This window comes from Aphelocoma coerulescens, chromosome 2 (assembly GCF_041296385.1).
Source record: "Aphelocoma coerulescens isolate FSJ_1873_10779 chromosome 2, UR_Acoe_1.0, whole genome shotgun sequence".
Classification (NCBI taxonomy): Eukaryota; Metazoa; Chordata; class Aves; order Passeriformes; family Corvidae; genus Aphelocoma; species Aphelocoma coerulescens.
In genome coordinates this window covers 268,634-291,759 of record NC_091015.1, presented here as the reverse complement: position 1 = coordinate 291,759, position 23,126 = coordinate 268,634, and the positions used below count along the sequence as shown (strand labels likewise).

The 23,126-nt window shown below is 57.2% G+C and overlaps 1 protein-coding gene across 2 annotated transcripts in view; it reads left to right on the top strand.

The window, feature by feature from the left end:
* Positions 1-23,126, top strand: part of AGAP3 (ArfGAP with GTPase domain, ankyrin repeat and PH domain 3) — a 110,551-nt gene that overhangs the window by 86,024 nt on the left and 1,401 nt on the right. For both annotated transcript variants that reach the window (XM_069006107.1, XM_069006106.1), the window contains exons 12-17: positions 4,706-4,879; positions 9,417-9,578; positions 20,366-20,520; positions 20,961-21,051; positions 21,404-21,626; positions 22,673-22,928. In XM_069006107.1, coding sequence (XP_068862208.1) covers positions 4,706-4,879; positions 9,417-9,578; positions 20,366-20,520; positions 20,961-21,051; positions 21,404-21,626; positions 22,673-22,928 — 1,061 coding nt within the window. The remainder of the gene's footprint in view (positions 1-4,705; positions 4,880-9,416; positions 9,579-20,365; positions 20,521-20,960; positions 21,052-21,403; positions 21,627-22,672; positions 22,929-23,126) is intronic.

Here is a 23,126-nt window from a genome sequence, read left to right as displayed (position 1 = left end):
GGCTCATCTTGTGTGTCCTGGAGCTTTGGCTGGGGGATGGGAAGTGTCATGGCCAGCCCTCCCCGTCCTGCTGCCACAGCCAGCCCAGGCTCTCAGTCGTCCCAGAGACACTGGCACCATGCAGAGTTTTTTGTCCTGATGGTTTTTAACCCACACAGGTCAGCTTTGGTAGGAGCTGGGGTGTCACGTAGTTACTTAGCATGTGCGCATGTCCAAAACCATGCTCTGCAAGGGCAGCGCTGAGAAAGGAGGGAGATTCCCTGTGTCAGAGCATCTGCGAGGCCCAGTGCAAGGCAATGGCTCCTGCTGTGTGCAAGCTGGCAGATCCTCATGGCCCTGCTATGGAGCTGGGCTGGGAAGCCTTGGTCGCCCACAGTTCGAATCAGTGATTCCGCACAGACGTTCACTGTTGGCAGAGCTGGGAAGAACACCTGTCCATCTGTCACTCCAGAATGTGCCCCACCGTGCCTGGGAACGGTATGGGTGCTCAGCATGGTGGCCAGCTCCCAAGGAGAATGCACGGGTTCACCTCTCCATCCTGGGGCTCCTGGTTGGTGGGAGCCAGCCCATATGTTCTGGACTCATGGGAATTGTTCAGGAGGAAGGACCCAACAATGTCCAGGTAACAGCATGCAGTGCTTCATTTAGAGACCCAACTTGAGAGACTCTCGACTCTGGACTGGCTCTGGGGCACAGGTGGGTCTGGGAACAGCAGCCACAGGGTCATCCCGGGATGACTGCCTTCCTGCCACGGCAGCTGCCAGGCCATTAACGGGGCGGGGGGGGAGTTATGTCCTCCCCAGCAGGGTTTTCACAAGCAGGCAGGTCTACCAGGCTCCTTGGCTCTCACCTCCCTTCAAGAACCAGTTGGTTTCTGGAAGTGGAGAAGTTTCCCACTAGCTGGAGCTGCGTTCCAGTCCAGCTCAGGGTCCTGAGTAGCCACAGATTTTGGGGAGGCTTTGAGACATGTTCAGCTGCGGGCTTCAGCCAGGCACTGGGGAGCCAGTACACTAAAGTGACTCACAAAAATCCTGGGTTTTATTTGGAATAAATGATGATGTGTTGGCAACAAGTGGTTGAGGGGCAGAGTGACGATGACTCCTTGGGACACTGTTTGGCAGACAGTGAATAGCATTAACCTGCACCGTGCTGTTGGGTGCACTACCAGAGAAAACAGGGTTTGCTCCATGCCAGGGTGTCCTCACCCATCCTGGAGCACCTCCATCACCATCTTGAGCCACACTGACAGTCCCTCTGCACCGTGCTGCAACAGCAGCATCCCTCTGCCTGTGAAGGAGCAGGGCCTGGCACTCCAGAGGAAAGACCTGTTCTGTACTTGGCCATAAACCCAGGGGGATCCCAAAACTGCTCTCCAGCTGGTGCCTCTTTAAAAGTCAGCATGGCCCATTCCCTCTGCCAAAGCTGGTTTCCTCCACACTGTAAGGGCCTGGTAGCAGCATCCAGCATAATGTCGCCAGGAAGTTTCACCAGACATTGTGTATTATTTTGCCAAATTGCTCTTGAAAATATTAAAGAGATGCTAAAATGATCCTCAAGTGATTCTGCAAATTATCTCCTTCCTGACCAGTGGTGCCCTTTTGGCTAACTCACCTTTATCCTGTTCCCTGAGCAACACCACCTTAATGAAGAATTCCCAGTTTGCTCTGATCCAGGTGTTTCACTGAAGCATCAGGGCTGCCACATGTCATGCCTGGGAAAAGGCCATTCTGGTTTTAGGTAATTTTCCATCCAGTGCACCTCATCAGTTGGGCTGTACTGAAAAGGCATCACGGAGCCATGTGAGTCTCTTTTGAGGGAGTTGAGGAAGCAGTGACTCGGAGAGGGACTTGGGGAACTGTCAGCAGTTTGGGGGTTTAGTTCCTGCAGGTGTTGGCTCAGAGGCAGGTAGTATTTACATGTCACCTGTCACTTGCCCAATTTACAGGGAACATATCCAGCAGCTGCCACAGTGTCACTTTCAAAGGGATGCAATTCCTGAGAGCTCTGGCCTTGTTGGGGCCACCCAGCAGCTCCCTCAGACAAACCGGAGTTGCACAGCACGAGGTCTTGTGAGCGAGCAAGTGGCTGGGCTGTGAGGGCATTCCCCCACAGCTGGGTGCCTCCAGGCAGCTGGAGTGAGGTGCAGGGAGCTTGGAAGGGCTGCAGAGGCTGATGGAAGCTGTTCCTTCTTTCAGAATGAAACATTGGGCATTTGTGGCAGCCTGTGCTGCTCTTCGGAGGTGTGATGAAAGGCACGTCCTGGCAGGGTTGGGGCTCCTGGTGTGGCTGGGTGGGGGTGCAGGGGGCAGATCCGTGCTCCCTAGGGCCCTGCAGGACTTTCCCCTCTGCAGGAGGAGCTTCTCTCAGGCCATCTGTTTCTGCTCTCCCTTCCTCACCTTCCTCTGCTCCGTGGCTGTAGTCATAGCCAGGGCTGGGGACTTGGGGCTTGGGGCTGGCAGACACTAACCTCTGAGCATCCCATCCCGTCCCATCCCAGCCCAGCCCAGCAGCACCATTCCCAGGACCAAGCTCATTCTGGTCCCAGGAGAGCAGCGTTGTCCCTGCTCCAGCAGCAGCAGGCTCCCTCCCACGAGGAGGCAGAGAGGAGATGGATGCAGCAGTCAGGAGCAGAGCGCCAGCTAATTACCCTTCCGAGTGTGTCTTGTAAATTAAGGGCTAATTAGAGGCAAAGTCAGTGTCATGGTTTTACACGTGTTTCTGTGGCGCTGAACAAGGGGAGGGAGGGGGAACATGCAGCAGGCAGGCTGGAGGCAGGCAACGTGGGGGGCTCTGCAAGGTCTGGGCAACATGGGGTCAGGGTCCTGGCAGCACAGGGTGCAGGCACCAGGGTCCTGGCAGTTTGGGGTGCAGGGTCCTGGCAGCTCAAGGTGCAGGGCGCTGTGTCCCAGCAAGCCCTCCATCGGCACTGCTGGCAGGTGGGATCTGCAGGCGAGGCTCGCAGGTGATCCCTGCAGGGAAAGGGGATTTTTGGTCCAGGATGAGTATAGGAAAGAGGAGGGTAGGAGGTACCTGCCATGCTGGCCGTGAAGGGGTGGTGGCAATGGTGGGTGGCAGGCATGCCTGGTGCAGGTCTGGTGGCCACATCACCCCTCTGTTCAGCACTTGCCTTTGGAGGGGGTATTTGGGCTCTTGAGCTGTCCCGTCAGGCACTCAGCAGCCCTGGCCCCTGGCTATGCTTGGGCATATCTGAATAGCATCCCTTGGGTTTTCATGCAAACAGCAGGGACAGAAACATACACTTACATACAAACTCTGGGGCTTCACATGGGATTTTATGGGGCTCTGCTCTTTGTAGAGTGTGGCCCAGCACAGGGATAGGTTGCCCAGGGAGGTTGTGTCATCACCCTCCTTAGAGATACTCCAAACTCAACAGAAACAGCCCAGGGCCACTGGCTCTGGGGGGCCCTGCTTGAGCCGGGGCTGTACAGGATGATGCCAGAACTTCCTTCCACCTCGGCCATGCTGGAATCCAGGAGAGCCGAGTGAATCTGGTTTCACACAGGAAGACACAGGTGAGCTGTCCTGGCTCCTGCTGGGGACCTGCTTCCACAGGTGTCCATTTGCTGCTGTGGAAGGCTCCCACTTGTACCAGTCCTGTCAGACCCATGGCTCGATTCCTCGCAGCCTAGCTTTGTCATGCCTGCAGAGGGGTCTGTTCAGTGGGGCTGGAGCTGTGGGTGTGTGGCATCTGGAGCTGTTCTGTGGTCCTGCCCTGGGCCATGGCCAGGTGGGCTGCAGTGAGAGTTGCAGCTCAGTGTCTGTGCCTCCAGGCAGGGAAGGAGGAGACGTAGCTTTGGAGCAGGGATGGGGCCCTTTCTCTCACCCCTGAGCTCCCAGAGCACTTGCTCTGCAGTGGCTGGAGCCAAATGGCCTGAGGGGAGCATGAGAGAGGGCTGGTGGCAGGCAGGTGCAGTGGCATCCCTCGGGCCAGTGTCCTCCTCCGTGGCAGATTGCCTGCAGACTCAACAGGAGGGTGTGTGCTCCCTGTCAGAACCATTTTGTTTGCTATTCTGGACATTTTGGGTTTCCTGTAATCCAGGAACACTTCACCCATTTTGCATCACTGAGTGATCTTGTCCTCTGTGACAGCCTCTAGTCCCAAAACCACTCCTCTCCTGGGGGTTCAGGTTCCTGGGCTCAGCCGCAGCGGTTTTGAGCTAGTGGGAAAAGGAGCTCCCACCTGCCATCCCTACCTTACAGACATCTGTTCCCCTGCTTGTTCCTTTGACACCCTCCATGTGATCTCACTCTCTCCCAGTGCCCCCAGCATGGCTGGATTTCCTGCCAGGGACACACAAGAAAGTGAAATTGAGAGATGAGGGTGGGTATTCTGGTTGTGGGGTGGGTTTGGGTTTGCCCAGGTGCCAGAGGCTGTAGTGAAAATCATGACTGTGAACTCCAGCTGTGGGGAAGCTGCATGCCAGAATCCCCAGCTGTGCCTCCCGGGGTGCTACACTGAAACCCACTAAGCTGGGGGTTCCTCTGGAAAGTGGGGTGTGCTGGGCTCTTCTGTTAGCACCTTTGGGGTGATGCACCAGCATGCCTTGGGAGAGGAGAGCCAGAGAGAGCTTGTCCTCATGTGGAGCCACTCAGGGAATGTGGCATCAGGTACGGGACAGCTTTGCCTTCTCCCACCGTGCCTCCAGGCAGCAGTCAGTCCGTGCTGAGTTCCTCTCTCTTGCAGGTGCTCCCCACTCGACTAGCAGCACCTCCCTGCACTCGGAGCGCTCCATCAGTGGCATCAACCTAGTGGGCTTCAGCTCCAAGCCGGACGGGATGCACCAGCGCTCCTACTCTGTCTCCAGCGCAGACCAGTGGAACGAGGCCGTGGCGATCCCTGGCAGCTGCCCGAACCCCTGTGAGTAGCCCTTCTGGCCCTTCTCCCCTCAACCGCGGCAGGTAGGGGGGTTCATTTCGGCAGTGGGGCAGTTCTGAGCTCTGCCCTGTGATTGCGAGCCCAGGCTTTGCTCATGCGTGTCAGACACAGCCTCTGGGCCTCGTTGGGGCTGTCCCCCTTAAGTAAGGGTCAGCTGGCAGTGTCCCAGCCAGGGAAGAAGCTGTCCTGCAAGGCATGGAGAAGCTCCAGCCAAGGGACACTGCTCTGCAGCAGGATGGCTCCAAGCCCTGTGCTCTGATCTTGCTCTGAGCTCACATGCTGGGGTACCACTGCTTTCCCCCATGACTGCACCTTGTGGGCACCCCCATCTCCGAGATTTCGGGGCAGTTGAAGGAATAGGAGTGATTCCTGTCTCTGGAGCACACACTGAGCACGGCCCTCCCCCTCCCCCCACGCTCACTCGCTCTCAGTGATGTTTCAGGACAGTTGAGTGAATTAAAATAATTCATACATTTCCCAACGTAGCCACTTTGCCGAATTGGAAAATAAATGCTTTTGTGCTGCATTCATCACTCCTTCGTTCCTGGCTCTGCCGCCGCACTAAAAAAGCAGTTAAATGCACATCAAGAGTGGAGGAGCCATTTCCATGCCTGCTCGCCCCTTGTAGTTCTCATTAGCGCGGCAGCCGCCCCCCCGCCCGCTCCCAGGGGCTTTCGCAGTTTAAAGGAGCCTCTTTATGATCATTACCGGAGTCCGACTGTGCGGGCGCCATTTGCAGCTGAGGAGGCTCCTCATTTGTAACTGTGAAAAACTATCAATTTCAGCGCGCCTGATGCAGCGGCTCCATCATTGGCCCCATCAGCTCCCTGCTGGAAGCGAATTAATCAGACTGTTACTGCTGATGGGGCAGCGCGGGCGAGGGGAGCGGAAGGGCGCAGCGCTGAGCGGGGATGTGCCGGCAGCCCTCTCGCCTTGGACGCGGGGGCAGCGGGGCAGCCCGCGCTGGAGGAAGCACATTGCGAGTGGGGACTGGACACGGGCGTGTCTGCTTGTCCCCGTGCTGGGAGAGGGTCCCCACCACAGGTGGCACCTTGCCTGGCCCGTGGGAGCCGTGAGCACAGGCAGCAGGAGCCCCCGTGCCCCGGTGGGCACAGCAGCAGGTCTGATGCCCTCGTGCAGCTCTGCACGGGGCACGTGTGGTACCGTGGCACAGATCGGTTTTGGGGCATGATCCCTCTGCAGAGCAGCCCCTTGCTCTGGTGCCCTCCTGCCCCAGGAGCTGTCGTGCCTGTCATCCTTCCTCCCAGCAGCCCCTCAGCAGAGCTGGGGGCTGGTGAGGCCACGCTGTGGTTTCACTCTGCCCTGCCCTTGCCTGGCTGTCAGGAGAGCAATCCAGCCCGGCCCATGCTCCCCATCCCTCTGCCCTCTGTTGCTCTGCCTCTTGTCCTACTACTCTCCATCCCTTTGCTCTGTGTCCTTCTGTTCCTGTCCATGGAGGAGCTGTCCATGCTCACAGCACCTGGACCAATCTGCCTCTTTTATGCACAGTAGCTGAACACTGTCAAATGAGAGTTGATCTGCAGGGTCTGTTGTAGCAGGAAAAGGAATAATGTTTTTAATCTAAAAGTGGGTGGGTTTAGACTAGATATAAGGAAGAGATGTTTTATTGAGAGGGTGGTGAGGCAACAGGGTGCCAGAGAAGCTGTGGTTGCCCCATCCCTGAAAGTATCCAAGGCTAGGTGGGTCAGGGCTGGGAGCACCCTGGAATAGCGGACGTATCCCTGCCCATGGCAGGGGGTGGAACTGGATGAGCACTGGTGCCTTCCAACCCAGACCATTCTGTGATTCTCTGCTGCTGCTCCTCCCAGTGATGTGGAGGGGTGAGACGTCAGCTCAGCGCTCACTGTGTGTCCTGTATGCTGGTGGCTATTCATCCACTCTCAGGTCCCACCACACTGTGCTGGACCCCAAGCCCTGTGTTAGTGCTCCACGACGCGTCACAGGGCCAGCTGTTCTGGAGGGCCTGCGGCACACCATGGGCCACCAGCCTGGGGGTCCCAGGCAGTTCCCAGGGCTGCATCCCTGCTCTCTGTCCCCCACAGCCACAGCTGACAGGAGTGCATTCTCAGTGTCATGAGGGAGGTGGCATTTGGTGGGTGGGCAGCGCTTTCCACATGGCAGGGCGTGCTGGGCTGAGCAGCACAACCACCCCTCTGTCAAGGGGCTGAGCTGAGCGAGGCTGTCCTGCACCACACCCGAACCCAGGCTCTCTGCTATGTTTCCAGTTCTGCATGGCAGGGCAGGTGAGGAATATTCCTCTGCTCAGAGCTGATTTTGGCCACATGCCAAGGCTGTAGGCTGCCATCCCAGCTCCCGGGGACAGGCTGTCTGCTCTGGTTGTGCCCTGGAGAGTACATGGAAGAGCAATGGGATGGGGCCATACGGTCATATAAATGTGCTCCAGCACACTCTGTATCTGTCCCTTGTGCAGGAGCTCTGCAGCCCACCTGTGGGGTCCCAAGGTCCCCCGTAAGGCTGGCTGGTTTGGAGAGGGGCCCAGGAGGTCCCAGGTGTGCCTTGGAAGGGTTCCCTTGGTGAGACAGAGCTCTGGAAGTCCTTGGATGGGTCAGAGGGGTTCAGTTGTCCTACTGGGGAAGGAGAGAGAGTGAGCAGTGCCTGATCTAGCAGAGGGAGTGTGTTCCGTGTGCTGCCCCCACCCCATTGCTGTCCTGTCTCCATCCCACAGGGGCACTGGAAGTCCCCAGCTCTGGTGTTGGCTGCTGGGCAGTAAGAGCACGGGTGTGGGTGATAACCCCTTGGGACTTGCTGGGCCCACGGCAGGCCACAGGAGTGGAGTGCAGCAGTGTGTGACCCCTCTTGATGAGCTTGGAGTGGGGCAGGGTGCCAGAGGCGTGGGATTTGGCCCAGGGAGCATCCTGGTGAGCAGGTGGGCAGCAGAGGGAGGATGGAGGCACCACATGTAGCCACCGACATGAAAGTTCAGGTCCTCTGTGACACACAGCTGGGAGCTGAAGGTGCTTCACACCTGCTCTAAGCATGGTCCTGTAGCAGGATCAGTAATTTATATTTATAAAACCCGAGTCTGATTTTATTAGATTTATCTCTCTTAATTGTCAAGAGTGAGCTATTTCCCCATGGATAAATAGCAGCAGAAACACCTTACTAGTGTGTGTCAGTGCAGGAGAAACCAGAGTTGGGAGATTTCCAGTGCTGCAACCTCTGTCAGCTGTGTGAGGGGCACACCGGCTGCACCTCGATCCCTGCCTGGGGCAGCTCCTGGCCTGTGGCCCTCTGTGTCCCTCTCCACCCCACTGTTGGTGTTTGTCAAGACAGACCAAGCCCCAGGGAGCCAGTCTGACCAAACCAGGATGAACCAGGGGAGCAGAGGATGGGCTGGGGTGGGAGAAAGGCTTGACAGGTCCCTGCTGTCCCACTACTGGAGCTGCTGCCCTTGTGCAATGCTGTGATTCCTTTCTTAATTCCCGTTGCCACAGAACATGGAAATGGGAAGTCAGGACTTGATGGGAGACACTGGACTGTAGCAGAGAGGACGGCAAGCTGCCCAGGGCAGAGGTCCTGGGCATGGAGCTGCCATCTATGCCCTGGGGGTGGGTGGACACTGGAGAGGCAGGAGTGGATTTAGGAGAGGGTTAACAGTGCAGCGAGGGCTCCTGCGCCTCGTTGCCTTCCCCGGAGTCTGCATTTTTATGCTGATTGGAAGCCTGCGCTGTGTGTGCTGCTGAAATTGAATGTCAGGCTTTTGATTTTGTTGCTGGTCTCTAATGAAATTTGACATTTAATGGTGAGTGCAGCGGCAGCGTGTGTGTGTGTGATCGGAGCTTGATTAGCGCACTCTAATTGACAGTAATTAGGCAGCTCCCTGATTGTTTCTAATTCTGCTATTAATTGTAAGGAACAGTATGATTGAGGATAAATTTGGTGCGTTGCTGCTGGGGATGCAGCTTCTTCAGCTCCGTATCGGAAGCCTATTGAGCCCATCATGCTCAGGTTCCTGAGTGTGGCAACCCCAGTCACCTCGTCTGGCAGAGCGGTGCTGGGAGGGCAGTGCTTCTGCAGAGGTTCTGCAGATCCTGGGGCCTGGATCTGCCCCAGTGAGGCCAAGATCACCCTCTGGGCCTGTCCCTTCCCAAAATGCTTGTGCAGCCCTGTGAGGACACTGCCCTGTGAGGGAACTGCTTCCCCAGGAGCATGTGTTTGGGAGTGGGACATTCGGCTGCTCCAGAGGTGCTGCTGTGCGTGTTCCGGCTGCGTGGATGTCCCTGTGTGATCGTTCTGCATGGATCCCCGTGTGGAGCAGGTCCAGCCTGACTGCCCAAGGAGCTGCCAGCCCTGAGCTGGAGCAGGTGTTGCAGCGGCCCTGTGCCATGGAGCTGAGCAGGTCCTGCCCTGTCTCATGGGGTCGTGTGGGTCGAGCCAGGCAAGTGCTGGGGGCTGGCTCCAGAACACTTCGGTGTCTCTGGAAAGACGAGACTGTCACTGTCCCACTGTACATGACTTGCCTTATCTTTGTCCTCAGCTAACGGTACAGCCGACTCACTCAGCTCCAGCCCAAACATTTCCAGTGCTGCCAGCCCGAAGCTGGAGCCGCCTCCGTCACCACATGCCAACAGGAAAAAGCATCGCAGGAAAAAGAGCACAGGGACAACTCGTCTTGATGGCCCCAGCACAGCAACAGAAGGTAGGAAGGGTCTGCCTGGGGAGCAGCTCTGCTGGCTCAGAGTGCCAGGCACCCAAGGGTCCTGTGGTGCTCAGTGCGTGCCTGGGGCTTGGAGTGCTTCTTATGCAGGGCTCAGTGGTGACCTGGGGCTCGGAGCACTCATTGTCCAAGCAGCTTGTGCTGAGGCAGGAAAGAGCAACCAGCCTCTCTGATCTGCCTTTTCCTCCATGTCCCACATGCCATGCAGAACCACCGTCATGCCTGCGCCTGCAGACAGTCACTGGTAGTTAAAATTACTAACTGCAGTAGCAGACCTGAGAGCACACCATATGGTTAAGGTGTGCTCTCAGACACTTTCCACCACAAGGACCTATTTCTGTTGACTTGTAAATTGGCCAAGCTTTCATAATTTAAAAGACCTGTGCTGGGCACCTGCCTCAGGCTGAGGGTATTTTGGAAAAGCTTGTCTGCTTCAGGGGACCAGCTGAATGTGTGTGCGTTGCTTTCCCAGTGCTCAGAGTACTGATGGTTTTTGTGTTGAGAAATTCTGGTGTCTGTGGTTGCTGAAGAGGGACCTGCTGAAAGCTTGACAGGGAGGCTGCAAGGCATAGGGGAATGTTCTGCTGGGAAAAGACACCAAATCTCTACAAATCAGGTAGAGATGAGCCTGGCAGCCACATTCTCCAAAGCCTGCATCTGTGCTTAGCTGCTGGAAAAAGTGAGATTTGACTTTATTCTTGGTCATCCTGTCCCACAGCACGCAATAAGCCTCTGTAGTGAGCCAAAGTAAAGATGTAATTCGGAGGGGAGGAGATTTCAGTTCAAGTGTTTGAGGCTAACAGTTGCTGCAAAACAAACCAGAAAATATTAGTCTGTACCTGAAAGTGCTGCAGCTATCCTGGCACCTTGCTCCAAATCACGTGTCTGCCTGTAGTCCAGCTGCCCTGGTGTGTCCCATAGCAGAACAGCTCTTCTCAAGTTCTTGTTCTTGGAATGATTGCATTGATGATGTGCAGAGTTGGGCAGCTCTGTTGGTCCTTTTTAGCTGTTGTAGTTGTCTGCATCTGAAATGCACCGAGTCTCAGACAGGCTTCCCCTCTGTGGTGGTTGATTGAGGAACCTTGAGCATCGTTTGAGGCTGTCATACCCACTGGTGTCTCCTGGATAGCAAGAAGTGTTGCCTGTAGTTGCACTTTTTTCTTAGCTCTGCGTGTATGTTATCTCCTCAGAAACGTTGCCCTTTCCAGATTGGTTTGCAGTTCTCAGCCCAGTGCTTGGGAAAAGGAGAGGCTCATTCTTTGTGTGAATAGTGGGATAGTGAAAGAGGGAATGATTTTGCACCCCCACATGTAAAACTGAGAAAGCATGTGCTGAAGTCCTGTGTCCTATCCTGTAAATAAAATGTTAAGAAAGAGTTGTAAAGGAGGTCCCAAAGCTGACCTCAGTATGATGATTTGGTTTATGATGTGGACATGAGGGCTCTCAGCTGACCACGATGAACACTGAAAAGCACAGGACTGATGTGCCAGTGCTTGCAGAGGAAGTCTGGTCCTGCGGCTGCTCAGTGCAGCTGACGGAGTGCGAGAGGTGCAGATGCTGGGACCTCATGTTACACAGAATGTAATGCAATTTCGTAGTGGAAAAGGTAATTGAAATGTGGAAACACTTTTATGAAGCAGTAATATGGACTAACCACGGCTTGAAGTCTTAAAATTTGATTAGTTCCTTTTCAACAACACATGTGTGCTTGGCAGAATTCCCAGCCCTCTGCTCCCAGACACACAGACTGGAGGACCTCCTCCTTGTATGCCCAGGACAGGAGTCTTTGAGCAATCCCAGAATTTCCATGCTTTCGTAGGGAGGTTTTTTCAGACACATGCTCACTCTTTTTGTCCTTCCTGGTTTGGCAGCATCCCTGGAAGGTGGAGTGATGGGGGTGGAGCCATGTGGCAAGCATGAGGGCATCAGAGTATTTTTGTTGATTCCTGCACTGGTCCTTGGCCATGCTAGTCAGCTGGGCAGAGGTCTGTCTTACCTGAAGTGGTACCTATGTCCTGTCTCAGGTTGATATGGTTCATTTAAAGCCGTATCAGGTGCTGGGGCAATGTAACTTTTCCTACAGTGTGAATTCCTTGGCATTTATCAACACAGCACTTCATTTGCCAGCGAAGTGTCAGTTACCAAACTTCATCTGTCACTGCACAGACTGTGCACCGTGGATCCTCCTGCCAGAACCTCTGGCACCAGTAGCAGGAGCAGGAGGAATCCCTGCTCTGTGATCTGCAGTGCTGCTGGTGCCCCAAGTGCATGGCAGCAGGTGGCTGAGCTGCTCCAGTGAAGAGCAGTGTGAGCACCATGGGAGGGATGAGGAGAGCACGGCACAGCAGAGGGGGCATCCGTGACCCGCAGTCACACGGGCAGCCCATCCCCCGTGTCTCCAGTGTGAATCCAGATTTTCCAAGCCCCTGTGTCCTTCTCCAGTGGGTGAATGGGTGCAACACCTGCCAGCTCGGCGCTGTGGTCAGGCAGAGGTGATAGAACCAGCTGCTCGCAGACCTGTGCTGGGGCACAGTGGTGCCATGGGCTGCTGTGTGGTGGGTTTCTGGCTTTTGGTCAGGTATTGACAAATTGACCTTGCATTTATGTTTTTTAAGTAATCTAGTATATTAGAAAATTGATGCAATTGCAAAATTTGAGTTCCAGAGGCTGGGTCAGTTCTGTCATGCTCCCAGCCTGCCCTGCATCAACAGGACCTGTTGCTGTGGGCAGCGTCCATACCAGCAGAACCGTGCTCTGAGTCCATGGCAGAGGCCACTGTTGCTGCACTTAGAGCTTCCCAGCTTGGACCTGTTGCAGCCAGTTCCAGCAGCAATGAGCTGTATGCCCCATTTTGGCATGAGGGGGACATCCTGGTCAGGAGAGGACCGTGTGCATCCCTGTGCTCAGTGTGAATTACGGAGCTGGGTCACACACTCCTTTTCATGCAGATGATCCCCCGCCTGCCATGTGCCTGCTGCACGGCTCCTGCCTGTGGTACCTTTGTGAGTGACTTGGTTGGTCTCTCCCCTGCTCCTAGCTCCGGGACTGCTCCAAGAACTGATGCAGCTCTGGACACTGTGACAGCTCATCACCAGGACCAGCAGGCCAGGGCAGAGGCAGAGACAGAGGAGCAAGTGACTCTGGGACTGGTGTTCAGGTAGCCACCCATGATGGGTCACTGCCCTGCATGAGAAGTGGAGACTGGCAACAAGTACAAGGAAGTGCTGAGCCTCTGCTTGAGGTCCCGTCCCAGTGTCTCAATGGTCCAACCGTGAATCCTGGGCTGAGCATTGCCCCGCACCATGGGCATGGCCAATGATTTGTGTCCATAAGTATGATTGACTCCCCCTTGAATCTTTTTTAGCTGCTTTTGAACAGTTACAGCAGTTGTTTTCAGAGCAGGGTGATTTGAGTTTTTTGCTTTCGCACAGTCAGCACGGTGAAAGTGTGAAATCCCTGTGCCAGGAGCGGGGCTGCCAGGTCCTGTGGCAGAGCTGCCATCCCTTGTGGCCGAGCTGCTGTCCCCTCACGGTGCTCATCCCTCTGTTCACTGTCCTGGCAGGAGCATGGGGACAGCCCAGTAAGGAGCCATGCTTCCCACTAGCTCACGTCAGTGTGGCTGTGCTGGTGTGGGGAGCACTGTGGAGGGACCCCCCCACCGAAACTTCTTACCCACCAGGAGCTGCATGGGGCCAGGCAGGTTGCCAGGCTCAGCCTCTGTCACAGCATCCCTGTGGGCAGGAGCAGCCCAGGGGGTATGTGAGGGAGCAGGTTTGGGCTGTGCCCAGGCTGCCTGCACCTGCCTGCACCCGCCCCATGCCCGTGAGCTAGGCACGAGCAGCTCAGGTTAGCATCCTGGGAAAGTTGGTGAGGTCTGGGGATAAATTGCCATCAGTTTATCTCATTTAGGAGGTAATCAGAGCCAGGGACGTGCAGAGCAATTGAATCTTAGTTGTTCTGAAGTATCATAAATCAAACGAGCTGTTGCTTTTTTACATGGGCTCATGTTAAAGAGAGCTCAGTGTCAGGCTGCCAGGGAGCATCCGCAAACTATGGCAGGCGTGGGATTGGGCTGCCGGAGATGTCACCAAACTGGGGAGTGCTGCAGAGGCTGTCAGGGAGCACCCACAGGCTGGCAAACGTGTGTCAGGGTGTCAGGGGACGAAGATGCTCATTCCCATGGTGGAGTTGCAGTGTCAGCCTGCAAGGACCATCAGGAAGGTCTGCTCTCATGAGAACCCAGCAAAGCTCTGTGGCCAGAAGTGCCCTATCCTGCCACGGAGCAGCCCACAGCCCCCCTGCAGCCACACTCCTCTTTGCCTGGACCCTCAGCCTCTGTCCAGGCTGCCAGGAGGGCCAAAGAGCCACCAGACACGGCTGAGGGCAACAGCACCTTTGCGACGCTCCCTGCTCCAGTCTCCCCATGGCTGCCAGAGCTCCAGGGATAATGAACTTCTCATGTGCTTAAAGAGTGATGCAGGGTGCATGGCGAGAAGCTGACAGCCCCTTAATGTGCTTCTCAGCGGCGGCCAAACGACGCGGTTTTGTCTTTGTTTTTTAGTTTTAAAACCCACAGGAAATTGATGGCCAGTAAAGAGTTGTGTTGGGGCGATGTGCGTGATTAATGCCAACTGTCAGGGGCTGTCGAGGCCGATCGTGGCAAGCCAGGAGTGTGAGGCTGAGCCGTGCTCACCAGATTGCTGGGGATTCCAGCTGCTATTGCTCAGCTCCCGCCTGCCCCACACAGCTTGTGTCACCCGCACGCGTCCTTCCACCAAGCCTCTTAATTCAGTGCTAACAAGTCACTCCAGCTCATTACAGACCCTGGAGCTCCCTGCTCCGTGCTGGCGGGAGGGAGGCAGCCTGTGCTGGGCATCTCTGTGGTTCAGCCGGTTCCCCGTCTCCAGCAGCTCCCACCCCCTCAGTCTGTGGTTCCTGAGGGACCTTATACTCCATGTTACCCCTCTGAGAGACCCTCATGTGCACACCCCTGACCCTGCCACAGGCCACTGCTCACACCATGAAGCTCACACCATCCATGCCCTCCCTCCTGTGACCCCTGCCCTGATGCCTGCACACACCCTGCTGGCCGGTCTGCCACCTCCCAGGCCCACCCCTGCTGTGCACATGCTGCACCCCACATTGCATCCTCCCCACCATGTACACAGAAATAACACTCTTTGACCTTACATGACCCCCCTGCACACCCCTGTGTACCTGTGGTGTCCCTTGGGAGCACCTGCTCCTTCTGGCACACTGTGTCATGTTGTTGTGCCCCCACATGGGCAACACATGTTGGGACCCCACTGTATGCCCTGTGTTGTACAGCTCAGTGTGCCCATCCACGCTTGAGCCCCCGCTGCTACCGCCCCCATCCCCCATGCCATCCCTGGTGGCGATGTGCCAGCTCAGCCTGGGGCACTCCGGGATCTGGGGGCGCTGGGACAGCAGACGCTGGGGGGTCTCCATAGTGCTGTTCCTGCTGCGCTCTCCTGGCAGCTGTCCCTGCGGAGGGGCCTGTCCCCGTCGCACTAATACAGGTTGGGAATATTGGGTTTAATGATCTGCAAAATGAGGAGGTAGCGAGCTGACATTTACGAATGGTGCTGCATCCTTCTCTTCCCAGATGCCTGCTAATTTGTTGATATCCCAAACACCTCATAATGATGTGGTACAGTCACAGCTTGCAAACAAGCATCCCGAGGCCAGGGGCTGCTGGCTGCCCTGCTCCAGGACCCTCCTCACAGGCTTGACAGCCAGAGAGCGGAGATGTGGGCCAGGTCTGACAGGACCTGCCCCTGGTTCCTGCCATGTGCCCCACATGCTGGAGGCGTCCCCCACTTCCTCCCTATGTGACTACCCACTCTCCAGGGCCTCTGGAGGCACTTCTACTATGCCAGCAAAAAGTGGGAGAAGGGCTGGGAGTGGGAAGACAGCATGCAGGGAGAGGCTGGATGTGGCTGGGAGATGGTGAAGAGCAGAGGTGACAAGAGAGAGACTTCAAGAGTGGGGCTCAGTGCCAGCTCTGCTTCCTGTTTTGCTAATGTTGAGTGGAATCCTGCTCCTCTCTGCTGGACCTGCTGGGATGCAGGGAAGGTGTCCTACACTATTCCTGCACCCATCTGCTCAGGAAGGAGCCAGCTGGGGAACTGCCTGGCATGGAGGGCTCTTTGAGCCTGGTGTGCTGGCATGGAGATGCTCCTGCCATCCTCTGTGCTGAACTCCCCCTTCCCACAGGGGAATAAAGTGCTGCCCTGGGCCTTTGGGCTGGTGTGGGGGAGCTCTGTCCAGTGCTCTGTGTAGAGAGGGAATTGCTGTGCCATGTCCAAGTGCTCGGAGCACAGTCCTGCCACACTGGGTGGGGACCAGAGGGACATTGTTCCATCCTCTGTCCTCACAGAGCTGCTTTGTATCCTGGTGCTTCTGGGACAGGGGAGCAGCCCCCCTATATTGCTGCTTGTGCTCTGAGAGTGCTGTCCCAACCTGTGTGGGGACACCTCAGGTAGGGGTGAGGGATGGGGCCAGCCTGTCCCACTGCAGCTCCCTGGGGGAACACACTGCCTGGGGTGACCTGCTGCACTCCATGGAGAAGCAGGGTGTCTGTGGAAAAGGAGGTGGGAAGTACTGCTGCTGTGGCTCCGTGTCACGGTCCCCGCAGGAGGGTCTCTGGGCTGGGCACCAATGCAGGGTGTAGCCAGAGCCCTTTGCAGAGCAGGACCAAGCTCTGCCCCAGCCCCATATTGAAGCTGAGGCATTTTTAGCCCCCAACCCCATCTGCTCAGAGCTGTGCTTCCCCCCCCACTCAGAGCATAGAGAGGGGACTTGGCACGAGCTGTGAGAGCAACACTCCGTGTCACTGCTGCTCCCCTTCCCTTTCCTCTCTGGCATCCCACACAGGTGTTGCTGGGACACACTGTTCCACTGGGCACCTCACTGCCAGGACTGCTTTGAGCAGCAGATGCAAGCTCCCTTGCATCTTGGTGGGCACTTCCCTTCCCTCCTGCTGTCCCTTTGGTCTGGCTCCCAGCCGGACACACAGGATGTCCATTCCCTCATTCTTGGCAGCCCCGTGGTGCTGCTCTGCTGTCCTGAGGATGCTTCCCCCCAAGGCTGCAGTGTTGGCAGAGGGAGGGTGACTGCCCTGGGGCTGCTCATCTCACTGCAGTCCCTGCCTGAGTCGTCTTGGCTGCTGGTGGGGTCTGGGTGGCATGTGGCCCTGCTCTCCTGGCCATGCCCTCCCTAATCCTGCTCCTGTTCAGAGCCCTTGTTCCTGGGCAGTGTTGGAAGGGGGGTCATGGGGTTAACACCCATTAGCAGAGCCGGCTCACACCAAACTCTGCTCAGCAACTCTTCATGGAGCTCAGTCTTTAAAACATCATCAAAAAATCATCAAGAGAGAGAGAGGCAGCACACTCATTTCCACTGCCCACTAATTCTAATGGAGCTGGTGTAATGGGCTCCCACCAGTGTGCTGGGGGCAGCTGCAGGGCTGGGGGGCCGGGCTCTGCCGTCTGGCCCCCGGTAGCCACTCACTCGGAGGCAGCTGGGAAGGGCTCCCTGCTCCTATAAGAGTGGCTTTCTCTGAAGTCTCAGCCCTGTCAAGTTGGAGCTGACAAGCCCTGGGACTTCTCTGGTCTCTGAGAAGGAGTCTGTGCCCGCCCAGGTGTGGGGCAGGGGAGGGAGTTCTGCCAGCTCTGCTTCAGCAGAGGCAGTCAGTCTAAAGCGTTCTGCTTATGTCATCTGCTTGGTGCTACCCTTTCATCCGGCCAGAAATGGCCCTGCTACATTGGGAACCTGTACCTCTCCTCAGAAGAAGCTGTGAATGCCCACTGCTTTCCCTAAAACAATGACTCGAGTCTGATCCAACTTGTATGGGTGCCCTGGGAAGCTCAGGAACTGGTCCCAGACCATCCCAGAAGGTGGGTCTGCACAGCAAGTCCTTGATTCCCTTCCCAACTCTGCTGATCCTCACGTGTGAATCCAGGGGTGTGATCCCACAGTGTCACACTTTCCTGTCGTAGTCCTGCTATGCTGAGGCCTCCAAAGGGATCCAGCCCCATAGTGCCATCCTGCACTATGAGGTGGGGAGTTTGCCTTAGTGCAGCAGAAAAGCTGTGGTCCTTTGTTAGCTCTTCCCGGGCTCCGAGAGCAACAGGCCCTTTGTTCGGCCTGAAGCTGGAATCCAGGAGGCACAAAGAAGGAAGGGAACGGAGGTCCTGTGTCTTGCAGAGCTGGCGCCAGGGCTTTGGTTGGACTAGGACTGCTCCCACGGCTGGGACTGGGCAGCCCCAGAGCTGTGGAATGTCCCTCAGCGGTGACAGTGGGAAAGTCCATCCGAGTCAGGTTGGAGCCCCAGAAATTTCTCTCCCAGAAGGAGGGAGCCTCCTGCCCTAATATGAATGTCCTGAGCAGAGTGCTGGGAGCCACATGGAGCCCCCCGCCCCAGCATGGTGCCTCAAGGAGCAGCAGTGAGCCCTACGCCAGAGCCCTGGGCAGGCAGAGCAGGCATTTGCTTCCCTGGGAAGCATACATGTGCAGGAAGGCTGGGGCTGGGATTCCTGTCTGTCTGTTTGGTGGGGAGGTGCTCAGCAAACAGGAGACAGGAACAAGGAGGATGCAGCCACGTGAGCCCACAGCAGGAATCCTCGCTGTGTCCTGCTGACCATGATGTCCTGCTTCCTGCTGTGCAGAAGGGGCTCAGCAGCAGGAAGGACTTTAAGTGCATCCAGTGTTTCCCAAGTCCAGGCAGCTGGCTTGGGCTCTGCAACACAGTGGCAGCAGCCACAGGTGGCTCAGACCATGGAAGGATGAGGTTTGAGCAGAACAGGGCCTGTTCTGGTGTGTCAGGGTCCTCCAGGAGCACTGTCTGCAGACGCTCCATCCAGCACCTGGGCAGCCTGTGCCCCAGAGAGCTGCTGCTCACTCCTTCCTGGCTGGCAGCACTTGGTCCCAGGCAGCCACCAGTCCTGTGGCTGTGGGGGGATGGTCCTGGCTCCCCTGCAGTCTGGAGGCTCCCTGCCCATGCCTGGGTCTGGCAGCACGCACAGAGGCTGGTGCCAGCAAGCCAAGGAGGCAATGCCTGTTAGCCTGGCTGTTGGCTGGTTATTTCTTCTCCCAGTATCCACAAGTTAGCAGCTGTGTATTTTCCAAGAATCTTGTTCTTGAGCTGGGACTTGGTAACTGTGGGGTCCCTCCTGCAGCTGAGAGGTGCAGGAAAGGGCAAAGTGCTGGACAAGTGGGATGTCCCAGTTACACCCATGCATCACAGAGAGGGGAGAGCCCAGTAGCGTGGCTAACTGCCCACTCCCTGCAGTCTGTCATCCTCCTGAGGGCTCAGAGGCTCTCATTCCAGCAGGAGAGAGGCAGTTGCAGGCACCTTTCCCCAGAGGAGTCCCAGGCTGATTTAGGGTGAAATGAGTAAAAGAGCCTTGCCTTCCTATCTGGGAAGGGCAAGCCAGGACAAGCCCTCATGCTGGAGTCATTCCATCCTCCCCAGGCTCTGATGATGTGGAGACCCAGCCTTGTGTTCCCGCAGCAGTTCATGAGCACTGGTGTTCTCCAAGCCTGGGACTTGTCAGTGCAGGTGCTGACCACAAGCCCAGGATGAAGGGCTGTGCTCTGCCACCATGCCCAACGGACCTGGCTTTCCTAAGGAAACTTCCCAAGGCTGCACTGTGTTCTGGGGACATTCGTGGACACAGCCTGGCTCAGATGGGCGCAGGCAGCCCTGCAGTAGCTGAGGGTGGCCATGCCCTTGGTGGGACCTAGCCAGGGGTCTCTGCAGCCATTCACTGGGGCTGCAGCCACTCCTCAGTCCCTGCCTTTCTGCCGCTTCCCTCTGCAGTGAGGGACTTCTGTGCTGCAGAGAAGTCAGGGAGAGGAGTGGACCTCCCTCAAACCCCTCCAGACTCCCCTGCTCACCTCCCCACGTCATGCCCAGTGTGCACAGACCCTGCCAGGCTTGAGGCCAGCACAGCTCTGCCTTGATGTGGACCGGAGGCCCCTCGGCCTCCGTGCTGTCTCTGGAGCTGAGCAGTTGACTCCCTGCTTTTAATAGAGAGCTGGGAAGGCACATTATGGAGATGAGGGTGTTATTTGCATAACGCTAATTAGGTAATTACAAATCATTTTGCTATGAGCTGAAGCGTGTGCTGTGACATAACGTTTATTAGTCATTCCATTCAGGCCCCGCTTAGTTAAGTCATTTACTGCACTAACTACTGAAGTTGGCAATAAAAGGTAAATGCTGGTGCTGGGTGTGAGGCTGAGACACGACACCCCATGAACTGTGCCCGTGGGGGGCTGTGTGAGGCAGAGCCAGGCTGGCAGGTGTTAGCAGAGCAGAACACCTTTGAAGCCGTGGTGAAGAGCTGCCTCTGAGCCCACTGCACAGCCCTTCTTGCACCACCTCACTCCGTGTGCAGGGCCCATGCTCCAGAGCCACTCGTGGGTGGGCACTGAGCCCTGGTGCTGGGGCTGTCTGCAGGCACCAGCTTAGTGGAGGAGCTGATTTCACTGCTCCAGAGGTTGGCAGCTTTCTCTGAGGGTGGGACACAGGGCACAAGCCAGTGGAGCTGTGTGGGGCAGAGGGAGGGAGGTTTGGCACAGAGCTCTGATTCTTCTCTGCAGGCACTTGCCTGTCCCAGCCTCCTGGGCTCTGCTGCTGCCTCAACTTGGCCATTTGGGGATGGCAGTGACCTGCAGGGATCTGTCCCATGGCACATCCCATTCTTCCCAGCCCTGTGTCATGGCACACCTTTCTCTTCCAGAACCAGATGAGCCATTTGAGTTCATTATCGTGTCGCTGACAGGCCAGACGTGGCTCTTTGAAGCCTCAACATCAGAGGAGCGGGAGCTCTGGGTGCAGGCCATTGAGAGCCAGATCCTGGCCAGCCTGCAGGGCTGTGAGAGCAGCAAAAACAAGGTAAGGTGCCTTGGCCAACTTCTCTTCTATCTTCTCTGGCATCTGCTTTGTCACATTCCTCCATGTCCCACACTTGCCTGTCCGTCCACACTGAAGCCTGTCTTGATCCCTCTGCTCCCAGGGAGAGTTCAGTCCCATCCCTGGGACTACGCAGTTCCGCCCAGGTTTCTTGTCCCCTCTGGCCCCATGGAGTACTCTGCATCCTGTGTGGCTGGATCCTACATGGTTCATTCCCTTTCTGGACATCTCTGCCCTTTCTCCCCACTCTGACCCACTGTCCCCTGCTTCTCTGGTGCACACCTGGCCACTCCAGACCCTGTTGTCAGAGCCCCCATGCTGGCCAGCCTCATGGAGTGTGGTGTGGCACACTAGGAGGGGTGCAGGACGCATGGTAGGGTGGCTGGCCTGCAGTGAAGGGGGTGTCGTGGGGTTCTTTGCAGGCTCGGCTGGGCAGCCAGGGCGACGCACAGGCCATGCAGGCCGTCCGCACCGCACGTGGGAACAGCTTCTGTGTGGACTGCGATGCACCGAGTAAGAGATGCTACAGTGGGCGGGGGGCTCACCCAGGAGGGGAGGGGGCTTCAGCCACCCCAGTCACCCCTTCTCTCAGCCCATAGAGACCTGCTCTGTGTGTCTGTCCTGTCCTCTCCTGCAGTGGACCTTCTCCTAGGGGTTGGGGTACAGACCCACCTGCCACACTGGCCCATGACCCCTCACTGGCCAGCCTGAGGTCATGGCCTCTCCGTGCCCACCCCTCCCAGGAACACTGAACTGGGAAGGGTTTGGTGGGCAGGTGCCTGCAAATATGAGTCTGAACCACAGGAGACAGGCTGGTGAGTCTTGGCAGGTATTAACTCTCCTCCATTGATCCTGCTGCCCTCAGATCCGGACTGGGCCAGTCTGAACCTGGGCGCTCTCATGTGCATCGAGTGCTCCGGGATCCATCGCAACCTGGGCACCCACCTGTCCCGTGTGCGCTCCCTGGACCTGGATGACTGGCCTAGCGAGCTTCTTATGGTCATGACGGCCATCGGCAACGCACTTGCAAACGCTGTCTGGGAGGGAATGGTGGAGGGGTACCCCAAGCCCACGCCTGAGAGCAGTCGGTAAGGGAGGTGGTGAACCCCAGAGATGCTTCTTGGGAACCACATCAGGAGGGCTGGGGGACACTACAGGGGGTTGGGAGCAGCCATTGAGGCAGGCAGGATTCCTCAAGATGCTCCAGTGTTGGGGGTCCTGCTCGCCTGCGAGGCACTGGCCACCCTTTCCTGCCATCCTGGTGGGGCAGTGGGGCTCCATGGCGGCCACAGCCATGCGGTGACTGAGAGCTGAGGCTGGCTGCAAAGCCGAAGGGGTTAACAGAGATGGCTTGGCAGCGTCGTGCAGGTCTCCAGGGTCTGTCCCTTTCAGGCCCTTGTCTGTCCCTATCGGAGCCACTCTCCTGTCACTCATCCCAACGAGAGCCCATTCTGTGGCTTATCAGCGGCGGAGCGCGGGTCAGGGGGCGGCGGCAGTGAGCATGCTCGGCGCAGGGCATTGATGGCCGCCCGCCAGATGCAGATGGATAGAAAGGCAGCAGATAGCGGCGGGACGGCGCACATCGATCCGCCGGCCCCGCGGCCCCGCCGGGACGGACGCGGACACCGCCTTTGTTTGCACCAGGCGAGACGGCGGCAGCGATAAGGTGCCTCCCGTGGCACTGGGCTGGCGTGTGCAGCACTAACCTTCTCCTGCCACTGGCCATGGCCCCACACAGGCACGGGATAGGGACGGTCCCTGTGCTGCCACGGCAGGGGCACACAACATTGGGGTGCGAGGGGCTCCAGCAGGGAGGTGCACAGGGACAGGTGTGGGGTCTGGGTGCAAGATGCTGCTGCTGTATAGGCATACACGTAAGCATACAGTGTCCATAGGGGGCTGTAAGGAGGTCAAGCAGGTGACAGGCAGGTGTCCAGAGTGGGGTGACAGAGCCCCAGTGGCAGCTGTGGGCACAGAGGCACGGCAGGGGCTATGCAGAACATACCTTGGTGTGACAGATGTTCACTGCTCACACAAGTATGTTCACGTGGCAGTGCTGATACTCATGTCCTTTTGTGCACGGGGCCCAGGCAAGTTGTCTCAACTGTGACAGTGACAATGTCCTGTCTGGCAGGGAGGAGAAGGAGCGCTGGATCCGGGCTAAGTATGAGCAGAAGCTCTTTCTGGCCCCACTGCCCCAGTCTGACATCCCGCTGGGGCAGCAGCTGCTGCGGGCCGTGGTGGAGGATGACCTGCGCCTCGTGGTGACACTCCTGGCCCATGGCACCAAGGAGGAAGTGAATGAGACCTACGGAGATGGAGATGGGCGCACAGCACTGCATCTCTCTTGCGCAATGGCCAATGTAGTCTTCACGCAGCTGCTCATCTGGGTAAGACAGAACCTGCAGCCCCTACCACAGGGCTTCCGGTGCTATCCTAGTGCTTCCCCACCTCCCTGCTACCAGGGCACAAGGAACCCTTTATCCATCCTGCTTCCATGGGTTCTCCCACATGCCCACTGGTGCTGACCTGCCCACTCTCTTGGCTCCCTGTCCCTGCCCACCCTCCTAGCTCCCTCTTCCTGCCTA